Genomic DNA, 14684 nt, shown 5'->3' with positions numbered 1-14684 from the left:
AGAGAGAGAGAGAGAGAGAGAGAGAGAGAGAGAGAGAGAGAAATGGTTCAGCGGCATAAGAGCCTGCCTAGCAAACTCAAGGTCATGAGTTTGATTCCTGGTAACGGTATTCTGGAATAGGTCAATTTATAAAGATGTATGATTGTACTGTCAAAAATATTTTAATGAAGTGCTCACGCATTTCTAAGTGTTGCCTTCAGCAATTTGTTTTGACATCTGATAAGCTCTATTGCTTTAAGAATATATGAATGACAATGTAATACACATCTGTGACAAAAGTAAACAAAAAGGAGATATAAACGAAGGGCCATTTTGTAGTGAAATATATATATATATATATATATAAGCATAGATATATAGCTACTTTCTCATAGTTCAATGAGAAGTTTTGAATTAATAGTGTTTAGACAAGATACCATGTCTGCATCTTGTACTATGAATAACTACTACAAAGACAACAATACAGAATGTAGTAATTATTGTAACTGTCTTACTAACCTGTTTTGAAACTGTCTCACTGCTACTCCTTTCTCAATAAAATTATTTTTTAAAAAAGAAACAAGCATAACACAAAGCCACTGAACATAATTGTTTAGGAGCAGATGAAATATCTGTTGTTATTCTTACTAAGTACAAAATGATTTTAGATGGGAACAAGAAAATTACGAGCATGTCAAAATAATGTTAATAAAGTAGTATCTAGTATTGAAAATTTTTCATAACTTTTAATGATTACTTCAATGGAAATGTGTAGTTTGGAAAATAAATCATGTTCTCTGTGTAAACAATACAATTAATGTTCTGAAAAAGACTTTCAAAAAGCCCTGGTACAATTTGAAAACATTTTCTTTCATTTTCCATTTGCATTTAAAAAGAAAAATCTGCATAAAAATAAGCCTTAAAATGTACTTAATGAAATTATGCAGACTATATTATTCATTTGATTTGATATCTTTAATTAAGTGATTCATTTTCTAGACATAAGATTGAAAGATTTTTATATGCAATTACTAAAAAGTAACTAAAAATTTTTTCTTTCTTTTTTATTTTTATTTTTTTGTTGTATTTTAGGGAAGGGCCTACGGGATGTTCAGAGTCTCACTACTAGCTCAGACTCGTAGTAATTCGCCTGTCTACAGCTGCCCAAGAGCTGGGATTACAGGCGCACGCCACCACGCCCAGTCTCAACTGCTGTCTCAGAGCACCCCAGGGGTGGGGCCGGCACAGCAGCCCCGGGGATCAAACCCCCAGCCCTTGTGCCTGCTTTCAGGCACTTTAATCTGCTGAGCTATTTGGCTGGCCCTCTTTTTTGTTCTTTAAAAGAAAAAACAAAAACAAGGGTACAAACTTTCAAAACAAGATTGTAGGAAAGTAACAATGATTAATATATTGCAAATTGTTATCTTCAAAGTAGTTGCTCATATTGCAAGATACAAGCATGAAAAATTGATCAAACAATATAGGCACAAACCTTTCTTTTCACTGAACTAGCAGCAATCAGTATAATTATCTTAACATATATATTTTTTTTTTCTTTTCTCCTTTCGGTCATCACAGATTGTCTTTCCTTTTGAACAGTTTCTTTCCATTTGTACATTTTGGATTTTATTTATTCTTTCAGCTTCTTACACTAGGGAGACAATATGATGTTTACACATGCAAATCTGATTTATTTCACTTATGAGGACGGTCACAAGTTGCATCTATTTCCCTATAAATGTTGCAAGTTTATCCTTTTTATAGCTGAGTAGTACTCCATTGTACAAAATACCAACTTTTTATCCATTCCTCAGTGGATGGGCATTTGAGTTGCTTCCAAGATTTAGCTGTGACAAATCATGCTGCTGTAAACATGGGTGAGCATATATCGCTGCAGTGTGATTTTTTAATTCTTTGGGAAAATATCCAGAAGGAGAATAGCTGTGCTGAGTATTAAAATTTTCCTAAAATACAAATGCAGTGTAAGGTAGCTACTTTCAAACTAATTATTTTCTTTTTAGTTAAGAATGGATTCACTAGCCTAACCTCAGCAAAGGAAACTCTGTTTATGATGCCTAGCAACTAAGATGCCTTGCTGTTTAATTAAGAAGGCTTAGGACCTCTAAAAGCCTGCTATACAACCTAGTCTTTCTTTGCTCTTGATTATGATTCAACAATTTAGACAGAGAAGTTAATTAGTATTTGTAGAGGGGCCAGTGAGAGCTCAGCAGACTAAATGCCTGCTTTGGCAAGCTCAGGGGCCAGGGTTCGATTCCCGGTCCCACATGCCAAGCCAGCCCCACCCCCGGGGCACACTGAGCCGGCCACCGACTCCAGGTATGGTGGCACGTGGCTATAATCCCAGCAATGCGGTGGGGGGGGGTTGAAAACAGGAGGATCACTAGGAGGCTGAGCTGTGTAGTGAGACCCTGTACCAAATACATAAATGAAAAAAAAAAGTATTTGTAAAAGTTGTAAATAAGCTGTTTGATAATGCAGCAAGCATTTGTAATGCTGGTTTTAATTTTGTAGGCTTATTTACTGCTAAAAATTTTACTTTGTATCTCCCTAAAAATAGGAAATTCCATCAAATTACCCACAAGTCATTTACTAGCTGCATTTGAAAAGAAATGCACATATGTTGACCCAGAATATTAGGGGAATGACTTGCTAAACTGATACCTATACTGTAGCTTAATGCTAAGGTAGCGCCTCTTGATCCCTGGAACCTGTGGCCCTGTAGTTATACATGGCTAAGAGGATTAAGATTACAATGGCATTAAAGTTGCCAATAAACTGAGGACAAAATAAGAAGATTACATTGGATTATCTAGGTGACTACCCAGGTAATCACAGGTGCCCTTATAACTGGCAGAGGGAAAAAAAAAAAAAAAACCTTTCAACTCTTTTTGGGGGCCAGGGAGATGGCTCAGCAGAATAAGTGCTTCCCTGGCAAGCGCAAAGGCCTGCGTTCAATCCTCAGTTCTGGAAAAAAAAAAAAAAAAACTATAACTGGCAGAGGGAAGAGGAAGGGAAGGTTAGCACATGGAGCGAAGGAAGGGGCTGCTTCTACGTGCACTGACTTTGAAGAGAATTCCATGGACCATTAGACAAAAAGCCTTTTTTTCAGATGAGATTTTCACAGAGAATGGTAGATGGGAATAGAAAACTACACAGTCATTAGTTCAATTTTCAAAACACAAGTTTTTAGTACATTCACTACGCCCCTTACAGGGGTTATGTCAACAGAAATGAAAACACAATTCCGTCATCACAGGTCACAGAATCCCTTCCAAATACCCTTTTCCCAGCAGACCACAACACAAGGAACATCCACTTCATGCCTTCCATTCCTTAGGCAAAATTCACTGCCATAACACTCAAGCTCCTCCTCTCAGGCCCTACACCCAAGTCCACAGAAAATCCTGTGAGCTCTGGGTCTAGGATCCAATCATATTTTAAGAGAGTGTCTCATTGTTGAGGACAACCATGAGCTCCTAGTCTCAAGCAGTCCTCTTGCCTCAGCTCTGAACAGTTGGGGCTGCAGAATATACCCCTATGCCCAGCTCCAATCCCTTTCCTACCCGCTCGCACTTCCCAGCCCTATCTGCCATCACTTCTCCTACCAGTTCTTGAATAGCTCTTCATCGGATCCTTGCTTCAGCCCTCTTCTTACTGCAGTCTTTTCCCAATGTATCACACCTATTGATCATTAAAATGTGGGTGAGGCCACATGTGGTGGCACACACCTATAATCTCAGCTACACAGGAAGCTGAGGCAGGAGCATTGCAGATTTGAGGCCAGCTTATGCAACTTAATGAGATCTCATCTCAAAACAAAAAATAAATGGGGATGTAGCTCATTGTAAACCATGGTTCAACCCTCAGTAAAGCGCACACACACACGCTGGGTCCCCTCAAAACCATCTAGTAGCTCACCACTTCATTCAGAGTAAAAGCAAAAGTCATACAAGACCTGCTGTACATCGTACAGCTGCTCCCATCGATGCCATGCTGAGCTATTACTTCCTTCTCTGTAAGAAATTCACACATTCCCACCTCTTGCTAAGCAGGCAGAGTATTCTACCATCCTGGGATTGCTTAGTGCATGTTTGGGCCAATAGAATGTGAGCTAGAGGGACAGTGGACCAATGCCAAGGAGAGGACTAGCAAGCATCATGTGGTTCCCCTATGGCCCCTGCTTTTTTCCTCTGCAAAGAGAGTGCCCTGTGTCAAGTCCAGGCTGCTCTTTCAGCCTGGGCTCTGGCATAAGAGGACTTGCAGCAGCGCTTCCCTAGCCATAATACACAGCTTGAGAAGAAACCAATGTATGAGACAGAGATTTCGGGGCCATTTGTCACTGCAATAAAGCTGACTAATATGTCCTGATCACTTCTTGGACTAGCTTCACTCCTAACCTTCCTGTTGCTTGTCTGCTCTGGCCATCATGACCTGCCCAGTGCATGTTTACCTCTGACGCTTTATACCTCCAGTGGCCTCTGTCTAGAAATACTGCCTTTCCCAAATGTCTGCATTTCTGGCCTCTTTCTTCTCTGAGGTCTTTGTTCTCATGTCATTTACAACACTTGTCCTTCAGTGTGAAATTGCAGCCTACATTTCCTCTCCTTTTCCTACTTTATGCCCTTTCTTAGTATCTAAATATAAAATACTAATTATTTTGCTCCTTTATTTGTTCATTGTGTGTCCACCCACCACCACCATGTCAGCTTTTTCAGGATAAGCATTTTTTTTTGCCTGTTTTGTTTACTGCTGTAGCCCCAACACTAGGATAGTTTCTGGTACATTCTGGTCAATAAATATATATATGTGGAATGGAGAGTGGTGCTACGCATGTGCATGTGTGTGTGTGTGCATGGGGGGGTGCATGTGTGTACTGTGTACATATGCAAGTGTGTGTGTATAAGTGTGTGTGTAGGGTGAGGCTAGGTGGTATTTAGAGTGTTTTATATCTTTTAAACCAAATGTAGCTAGAACAGAAAATGGAGAGGGTACATTGATAAGGAATTGTTCTAGGAAAGAATTGGGGCTAATCTGCGCTGTTACACTGAGAGGGGACAGAGCTATGGAGGCAGTCGGTCAGAAAAGCTGAGAGAGCCACTCACTCATTTGAAAACAAAAATTTCTAGTGGTCAGAATTGTGAACTGTTGATTCAGTCACAGATTGTGCCTGCCTAGGCAAAGACCACAATTTTAAATAGTTTCAATTGTAACAAAGCACTTGTGTGGCAAGTCTGGGCTGCTCCTACAGCCTGGGTTCGGGCATAAGAGGACATGCAGCAGCGCATCCCTAGCCATAATACAGTGCTTGAGAAAAAGCCAGTGTTGTTGGGTTCTTCTCAAGCAGCGTTCCCTGAATCAAATGGGCAGGCAGGGGCAGAGGTTAGAAGTGTGTCCCAATGGCTCTCTTCAAGGCAGCATGAAGATAATAGTAAACAAAACTAGGATTAAAGTAAATGCTTGTGAGGTGCCTGTAGAGCTGTGTCTGACTCACAGAAAGCTCTCTGGGACTCTCCAGCTGTGGGCTGTCCTTGTCCCCATTTGCAAACACACGTGACAAAAATCTGATGAGAAAAATATTTCTAGGCAAGCACACAGACATTCACACTTCAGTCAAATGTTTACAATCAAAGGACAAGGTAAAAATTTAAACTTCTGATACTTTGTATATGGACTATGAAATAAAAATAAATCTGTGTGATTTATTGAAATGAGGCAAGCAAGTCTGAAGTGAATTATTTTTATTAATCTCATTAAGTCTTTACAATCACCTTGTGAAGGCAGATTTTATTATTATCCCCATTAAATGGATGAAGATAGTAATTGGTCCAAGGTTATTGAGCAAGCAAATATCAGGGTTTGTTTTTAGACCCTTGCTGGTGAGACCCCTGAAATAACCATTAAACAGCATGGGGCAGAGGTGGGCATCTTGGAGAACACGAGGACTTGCCATGGTGACAACCTTGGTTCATGCCCCAATCTGTCAAAAGTGACAGTTGCGTAGGACACTGCCCAGGACATCCTTTCTTTGATAGAACACACTAACCTTAGAGCTTACACACACACATGCTAAGGCAAAAGTCTGGCTTAAATGATGTCAATTTAAAATTTGTGTACGTGAATGCACCCTGTGGGCCTGCCTCTCCTGGAAGACTTACAACTCCTCTTGTAGGTGGGGTTTTTTGGGGAGCCCAGCACAAGGCAGCACAGAGTGGCCAGCTCAGATGGAAACCAGCGTGAGAGGCGGGAGCCCAGCACCCTCCCTTGGCAGGCCTGCACTGAGTCTGCGTGCTCTGGCAGGTCACCATCCGTGCTGGCTGAATGGTTCTGCTGGAACCAGACAGAGCTGGTCAGCAGCGCTGCCACAGGAGCCTTTGCTCACAGGATGCCATCCTATTGAAGATGTATATTGGTTTAGTTCAGGCAAAACCTAGAAAATAGATTGTTATGTTCACCACATGACAATGCTTAATAGCCGAAACTGTGAAACAGCATTTACTAATCACATTATCTGTTATATAGGCCACGTCAGAAAGATGGCTCCAAAATCCCCAAAAAGTGGCCAGAAGAAGCCGACACCTGGCAAAAAGAAACAGAAACCAGTATTGCCTGGTAGGATTATCTTTCATTTAATGGGTTATGTCAGTCAAAATGACTACGGTTTTATGTATCAAATAAAATGAAATATGTTTGTTGTCATAAAGACAAACAGATGCAGAATTAAGTATTGGGGGATTTGCTTTCACTTTTGATTTACTTCATTACAATATCAATTAATGCCATACAACAAATGCCTTAGCAAATATCTCAGTAATATCTCTCTTTGAAAGATAATCATTTGCATGTAATTATTTATAAGCTAGTTTATGTCTTCATTGTATATTTGCTTTTGTGTTTTATCTTTTGAGGTCTGGTAAAGCATTATAGTGAGCTGAGATATATTTGATTTACAAATGGAAATTTGATACTATTTTATTTTATTTTAGCTACTGAAGAAGAGGAACCAGTAAATATGGAAAGCATGGGTAAGTGGAAATATAATTTAGAATTTGTGTTTAGTAACATGTTACTATGTAGTAAGCGGGAAAGAATACTACCAACTAAAGTGATCAGGATGTACAAGAAGGGCTGGCAAGATGGCTCAGTGGACTAGGCGCCTGCTTTGGCAAGCACAGGAACCGTGGTTCGATCCCTGGTCCCACATGCAGCGCTGGCCTGGCCCCTGGGGCACGCTGAGCAGGCAACAGAGTCCAGGCATGGTGACCCACGGCTGTGATCCCCGGGCTATGGAGGCTGAAAACAGGAGGATCACTAGGAGGCTGAGCTACATAGTGAGACCCTGTACCAAATACATAAATAAAAAAAGGTACAAGAGCTAAAATTCTACCACGTGAGTTAGAACAAAAAATTAAAGATTTTAATAAAGGCTAAAAGAAAACTTTTAAGCTGAGTAATAGATTTAGACCAAATAGTACTTTCAAAATCTATTAGGTGATTATTCCAAGATCTTTTCTAACTGTGAAGTTATAAAATCTATAAGCTGTTACTTTCATCAGAATAGTATTTTTTCAAACCCTGATTCATTGGCAATTTTTATCTATACTTCGTGGTCAGATTCCACAATTTCAAGGAAATTGAGTTTTCAGGCAAATAAACTACAACTTAATCAACCAAGCTTTGAAAGGCTAAATAATTTTTATTTCAGCAGAACTAGGGGAGTGGAGGGGAGAACTCTTTCTCAGAGTTGGCTTAGATGAAGATCTTGGCTTCTAATCATATAGGGTGGGTAAATACCTCTCAGATTTCTATGCCAGTATCTCTTCATAATTGCGATTTAGAATCCATCTCCCCCTCAAGAGGCTTTTCTCCTTCATAGCACTTATAATTCTGAAAGTAAAGGTCTATGCTAATCAGCTTTCTGCCACTGTAACAAATACCAGAGGTAATTAACTTATAAAGATAAAAGTTTATTTGGGCCATAGTTTTGGAGGTTTCAGCCATGACTAGTGGGGCATGTTTTGGAGGGGGCTGCCACAGCATGTCATGGCAGGAATGTGTGGCAGAGAAAAATCGCTCACCTCATGGCCAGGAGGTGAAAGGGAGAAACAGGAAGTGACCAGATCCCACAATTCCCTTGAGGATATACACCCGCCCCATGGCCTAAGACCTCCTCCTAGCCCCACCTTCTTAAAGTTGCCACCACCTCCGAGTAGTGCTGAGCTGGAGACACAGTCTTGAGCACGCAGGACTTGGACACTCCAGATCCAAAATATAATGAGTTTATTCTTATCATTCATGGAAGTTCCATAAAGTTGCTTCAACTACTGAATCACCTGATACAGTACCAAACTATTATTCTTTTTTTTTTTTTCCCAGTGGTGAAGCACAGTGTTTTATTTTTATTTACTGATTTTAATTTAATTTATTTTTTTTCTTTTCAAAGTTTTATTGATAAACATATAGCAATGAGACAGTTTCAAATCAAATCGAGAGTACAGTTTCAACAAATAGTACACTGCATATATTCTTCTTAGTGGTTAAAATTTTACGTTTTTTTTTTTTTTTTTTTTTTTTTTTTTTTTATTTTTGCGGTACCGGGAATTGAACTCAGGCCCTTGCGCTTGCCAGGCAAGTGCTTATTCTACTGAGCTATCTCCCCGGCCCTCAAACTATTATTCTTAGAGGAAATAAGAGGTCAGATTTCTTCAAGCCTCTGTCCTCATATTTATCAACAAGTAATACATTACCACTAGAGAGGTACGGCTAGTGTATGTTATTCATTAACCTAGTATGGGTTTTGTGTATGTTATTAATAGTGTTTAGTATGTGTTATTGCTTCATTAACACCAGTCTTAGGATTATGACTCATGACTCATGAAAGAAGCTTGTCTAGGGTTCCAATTTTCTCCTAAGTCCCATCACAGAACTTGTACTTACGATGCTAGAAAACACTTCAGCACTGTGCTCTAAGACCATTGGAAGCAGCAAACTCATCACGAAAAAGCACAAAAATGTGACGCTACATAGACTCCTGAAAAGGACGGGACAACTTTGCTGGGACTAATTCACCCAAGTAGTGAATTGCACAGCCTGTGACATTAGCTGTGATTCAAATCATGGTTGCCCACAGTAAGATAGTTTAGCCCCAAATAAATGCTCCTTGCTGAACCTTTGTTCTGAAAATAAATTAGGTAATACATGCACACTCCCGCACATGGGGCTGTCACAAAATATGGTCATGTTAATTCTTACTACTTTAAGTAGTACTGTAATAATAGAGAAAGAGATTAATGAATAAAAATAGACTCCAAAAATAAAAGTCACATATATATGGTCAATTGATTTTAAACAAGATATAAAATAAGGCACAGGGGAAATATGTAAAACATATGGGTATTGTTTAAGTGAACTCTTTCAGACTGTAGGACCCACACGTGTAGTCTATGGTTAGAATTGCACGGCTCAGGCCAGTGAGATAGCTCAGCAGTCTAAAGCACTGGCTTAGGCAAGTTTAGGCAAGCACGCAGGGACTGCGGTTCAATCCCAGTCACCATATGCCGTGCCATTCCCGCCCCCAGGGTGGGCTGAGCCGACCACAAAAAAAAAAAAAAGAAAAAAAAAAAAAAAAGAAAGAAAGAATTGCAGGGCCCTCTGTCTTGAGCACACAGCCAATCAGAGGCTTGAACTGAGTGTATCTGAGGCATGACTCATCCTTGAGTCTGTCTTCAGTTCCTGCTCCACAGGCTGCTAGGAAGATAACAGCCCCCTACTGTGTCCCATGGAATGTCCTCTCAAGTCTGTCTTCTGGCTCTGCTGTGTCCACTCACTAGACAGAGAGGGAAGCATCTGAGCCAGAACACAGTGACTGGGTTTGGGTCCCAGCTACATGCCTTCCAGCTCTCAGCAACTGATCTTGGAAATTGTGCAGGGCCTCTGTGAGCATGGGCTTCCTTGGCTAAACAGTGGAGGTGCTCGCTGTCCTAACCAGGTCAGGATGCTGTTGGGAAGATTAAATGGTCTAATGGTGTAAAGAGCTTGGCACTGCACTGGCTCTGCAGGAGAATGGTCAGGAGAATGGTCAGGAGAATGGTGGTGAATGCCCCTGGGCCCGGGGCTGGCACTAGCCTGGCCCCATTCCCAGTGGATATTGTCCTTCTGACCTGGGTCGCCTTGATAGAGTCCCAAAGACCTTCTCATTTGCTGCAATCATTTCTTACTCTCTTGGGAGCCACCAGCCTCCCACTGTGTTCAAGGCTCCCTGAAGCCCCTCTCACTGCTGGTCACCATGGAAGCATCACTGCAGCCTGAGGCGCTGTCCTCAGTGTGTGCCCTGAAGCTGGAAAAACAGCAGCGCTCATCTTAATTTCCTCCAGAGTTTGGACTTGGTCAGAAGCCTCACCCTTCCTCCCTTTAGCTTGACTGTTATGCTGGGGGGCCGGGAGGTGCTAGCGTGGGAAAGTCTACTGGCTACCTGTCATCTACAGTGCTACTGATTGCCGACCCCAGCTAGAGACAGTTCTTGAAGTTCACTGACTTCTAGATCAATGAACGTTAAAACCTATACTAAAGTTGCACTGAACTGGTCCTATTAGTACAAAAAAGATCACTTTTATAAGAAGTGGAATTTGAAGCTATTAGAATTTGAAGCATGTATATTCATCGCAGATGCCCATGTTTGGGTAGAGTCTTTGAATTTGGGGGCCCTGATTTTTTTTCATTCTTTATATATTCAAGATAGAAGTCCTTTATCTGAGTGACTGTTGGTTAAGATTTTTCCCCCAATTTGTGGCCTTTCTTTTCACTCTGTTGATGATTTCTTTTGATGTGCAGAGACTTCTCAATAAGATCAGATCCCAGTTGTTGATTCTTTGGAGTATTTCCTGTCCAATTTGATTTTTGATCAATGAACTCTCTGCCAAGCCCTAGGTCTTCTACTTTCTCTTACTGTAGATTTGGTGTTTCTGTTCCAATATTTAGATGTTTAATCCATTTTGATTTTAGTTTAGTGCATGGTGATAGACTTGGATCTAGTTTTAGTTTTTGGCATGTGGAAAGCCAGTTTTTCTAGCACCATTTGTTAAAGAAGCTATCTTTCTTCTAGTGAACACATTTGGCTCCTTTGTCAAAGATAAGATGGCTGAATGTGTTTGTATTTGTGTCTGCAATTTCTTTTTTTCCATAATTTTATTGAGAAACAAATAGCAATGAGACAGTTTCAAACCAAATTGGTAGGACAGTTTCAATAATTAACACATTGCATACATTCTTCCTAGTGGTTAATTGCTATCAAGATGCGGACTTGATATCCTATTTACAAACACCATTAGAACAAATCCCTCTATTCACTAGGAGAATGTAACTATATATCTATCCTAACCACTTTGAATACACAGATACCAAATGGACATTCATCTGTATCCCCTTTTTGTTAAGTTCCATCATTTAAATATTATAGGTGTGTAAACTCAGCAAAATATTCTAAAAGAGTTCATAGGTCCCGTGTCTACAATTTCTAATCATGTATGTGTATACACAGTATAGCTAAGATGATTGTACTGCTAATTTCTATCAGTTTTTTGAAGGTAACAGTTAATGCTTAAGATGTTTGCTTTGACCAATTTTACATGCTTAATCTAAGCAACTGCATTGAGGACAGCTATGTGCAGTATAACAGCCACTGTTGAATGCCTATCATCTTATTTTGTAAACTCTGTATCATTTCTAATGTAATCTAATACAGAATTAAGTTAATTTTTAAAGTTTTTAATAGATTATTTAGTGTCATAAAATATTTGTGGTGTAACAGTAAGTACTAAAAGTAGCATAAAATAAAAAATTTGGAGCATATATTTAAGGGTGGCAGGTAACATAGAAAAGTCTGTTTTTTGGGTCATTGTTTTCCCAATTTCTTGGACGATAGCGTTTCCTGGTTTTCCTAAACATCTGCAAAGTTTATTTAGTGTGGCTTCTTTTTTCACTCTACTACGGGGTTCTCATAGCGCCACCTAGTGGATCTGTAAGGCAAAACTACAGTTGTGTGTGTGTGTGTGTGTGTGTGTGTGTGTGTGTGTGTGTGTGTGCGCGCGCGCGCGCGCGCGCGCTCGCGAGTGTGTTTAATTTACTCAACACTATATAAACACTGAATATAAACAGACACAGAGACAGGGAGAGAAGAGGGCCAGAATGGAGGCTGGGATGTGTTGGGAAAACAACAGAGGCTTTGGAGCAATAATCTCACTCAATACCTCTCCCCCGCAAAAAAAAATTTTAATATGAAAAAAAATTAAACTACATTGTATTTGCAGGATTATTTACAGTACTTGGAAGCAAATGAGAAAAAATAAAATGCTGACCAATACAAGAATGGCTTTAAATCATGCTACAGAATTAAGTTAACTTTAAAAGTTTGTAGAAGATTATTTAGTGCCATAATAAACTATTTGTGATGTAATAGTACTAAAAACGGCCTTTAGAATTTCATGTAAGGTACATATCAAGTAACTGAAATAAAGCAGAGCAAAATATTAATAGAATTTCTTTCTTGATGGGCACTGTTATGGGCCATTGGCATTTTCTTCCATCTAAATTTTGTTCAATATCTTATAATGGCTTTATTTAATTAAGTATAAGAACAATAATTTTAAAGTCTTAAAATTTTTAACCAAGAGAATTATTGAAAGTACCATTCCTGTACGGCCCCGCCCGCGAGGTGCGCTGAGACAGCGACTGAGAGGGGTGCAATCCCAGCGCTTGGGAGGCTGAAAACAGGAGGAGCAAGCATTACAAGTTCGACCTATGTAGTGAGACCCTGTAGACCTTGTGCTAAAACACATCAAAAATAAAGTAAAATGAAATACAAATACTCTTGCTACTATTTTCAATGGTTCCACTTAATATCCAAATTTCACTTTGTCTTTTCTAGGTCATCCAGAAATTTATCCTTTAGTGTTGACCACCAAGACTCAGGAAATATTCAACTGCCGAGTGGATCAAGACGTCACAGACAAGGTACCTTATAAGCTCATCAAAAAGGAGGACATTTTTGCGGACTTGCGCAACAGAGCCGCAGTATCTGACTTCCATCCGATCAAAAAAATTGTTCAGGTGCGTACAGTGCAGCCCAGCTGTTTTCAGCCTCACCGCAAGAGACTCCTGGAACATGACACCACAAGCTGGAGGCGCTGCGGAGTTCAGCTTTGGCCTCCCACTTACCAAAGCGGGATGAGCACACCCTAGCCTGTCCGCAGCGCCCCGCTTTGGAAAGCCCTCTGTGCAAATGTCCAGCAGCAGCCAGCTGCCTTCTTCTGCACGGAGAAAAGCAGATTATCGCCCAGAGTTAGCTCTAATAGAAATGCACCTTTATTTTCTTGTACCGCTTTCTCTGTTCTGTTCAGTTTTGGCCTCTTATGTCTCCAAACTCACGACAGAAACCACCACCAATATTTTTCTCTTCCTTCCCCAAAATAAAACGTCAGGGTCAATTTCCATGGATCCATTGTATTTTTTTTTTAATGTATTTTAGTACAGGGTCTACAAGGTCTCACTGCATAGATTGGACTTGTAGTGATTCTCCTGTTTTCAGCATCTCAAACGCTGGGATCGCAGGCGCACGCCACCAGGCCCAGTCTCAATAGCCCTCTCAGCACACCCAGGGGCAGGATTGGCACAGCAGGCCGGGCATCAAACCCCAAACGCTGGGCTCTGCCTAAGCTGGCGCTTTAGTCCACTGAGCTATCTGGCTGGCCCTGATCCATTAGATTTTTAAGAGCTTTTTAATCTGATAATTTTGCAGTTTGGAGCTATCAGCTACCGCTTAGCACTATGGTTATCTTTTATGATTGGTTGATTACAGAAATATCAATTTCGTGTCAGCATCTAAAGAAACTGAGTGGCTGTTGACTGTTAACACTCTCTTGTGATTGTATCCTTACAGGAATATCCTGGAAATGAAATCCTGCTTGTTTATGACAAAGATTTCAAATATGGGCTGAACTTCTACGTTATTGGAACGGAAGAGGGCAAGGAAAATTATTTTAAAGTAAGCAAACACCAAACCTGAGATTTACTGACTGCTGAAGGAAGCTGTTAGCTCTGAGGAATCCACGTATGGCATCCAGATTCCTGCTCAGCTCTGTTTCCCGGGGACTAGCTCAGGCTCGGGCACCTAGAACAGGCCACCAGTACGCGGGAGGGGAGCACAATTGGACGTCTCAAGGTACAGCCGCTCTGCCTGCTTGCCCCTCATTGCCCCGGTGAGAGCTGAGCTGGAGGATCTGGAGCACCCCGAGTCTTCTCAGAGCACCCTCCTGGCCCACATTCCTTTTTCTAGTCATTTCTATTCCTGTCTGTGGGTAAGTAACCGAAGCTCTTCGCTTTAAAATGGTAGCACCAATAGTACTAATTTCCAGGGCCATCGTGAGAATGAAGTTAAGACAAAGTCTTTCATTCCGGGAGGGCAAAAAAGGTAACAAATTTATGAAATTCACCTGACAGTCCCACAGTATCATTTGGTCAAATTGAGGGGAATTATTTGGAAGGTTTGGTGATATTGTTTGAGGGAGTCAGAAAAGTTTGCATAACTTTTGCATAACATTCAGTAAATAACAAAAAGGAAAAGCCACTGAATTTTAAAATAATGAACAATTTCTAGCTAAAAACAATCTTTCTTGGTACTGTTTCACAGAAAT

The 14684-nt window shown here is 40.5% G+C and overlaps 1 protein-coding gene across 1 annotated transcript in view; it reads left to right on the top strand.

Moving 5' to 3' along the window:
* Positions 1–14684, top strand: part of Wdr63 (WD repeat domain 63) — a 65014-nt gene that overhangs the window by 4071 nt on the left and 46259 nt on the right. The window contains exons 2-5 of the mRNA XM_023699054.1: positions 6520–6609; positions 6984–7022; positions 12920–13101; positions 13931–14035. Coding sequence (XP_023554822.1) covers positions 6534–6609; positions 6984–7022; positions 12920–13101; positions 13931–14035 — 402 coding nt within the window. The 5' untranslated portion in view covers positions 6520–6533. The remainder of the gene's footprint in view (positions 1–6519; positions 6610–6983; positions 7023–12919; positions 13102–13930; positions 14036–14684) is intronic.

Source organism: Octodon degus, unplaced genomic scaffold, assembly GCF_000260255.1.
Source record: "Octodon degus isolate 3935 unplaced genomic scaffold, OctDeg1.0 scaffold00109, whole genome shotgun sequence".
In the NCBI taxonomy this organism is placed as follows: Eukaryota; Metazoa; Chordata; class Mammalia; order Rodentia; family Octodontidae; genus Octodon; species Octodon degus.
This window is presented reverse-complemented; position numbering and strand designations above follow the sequence as displayed.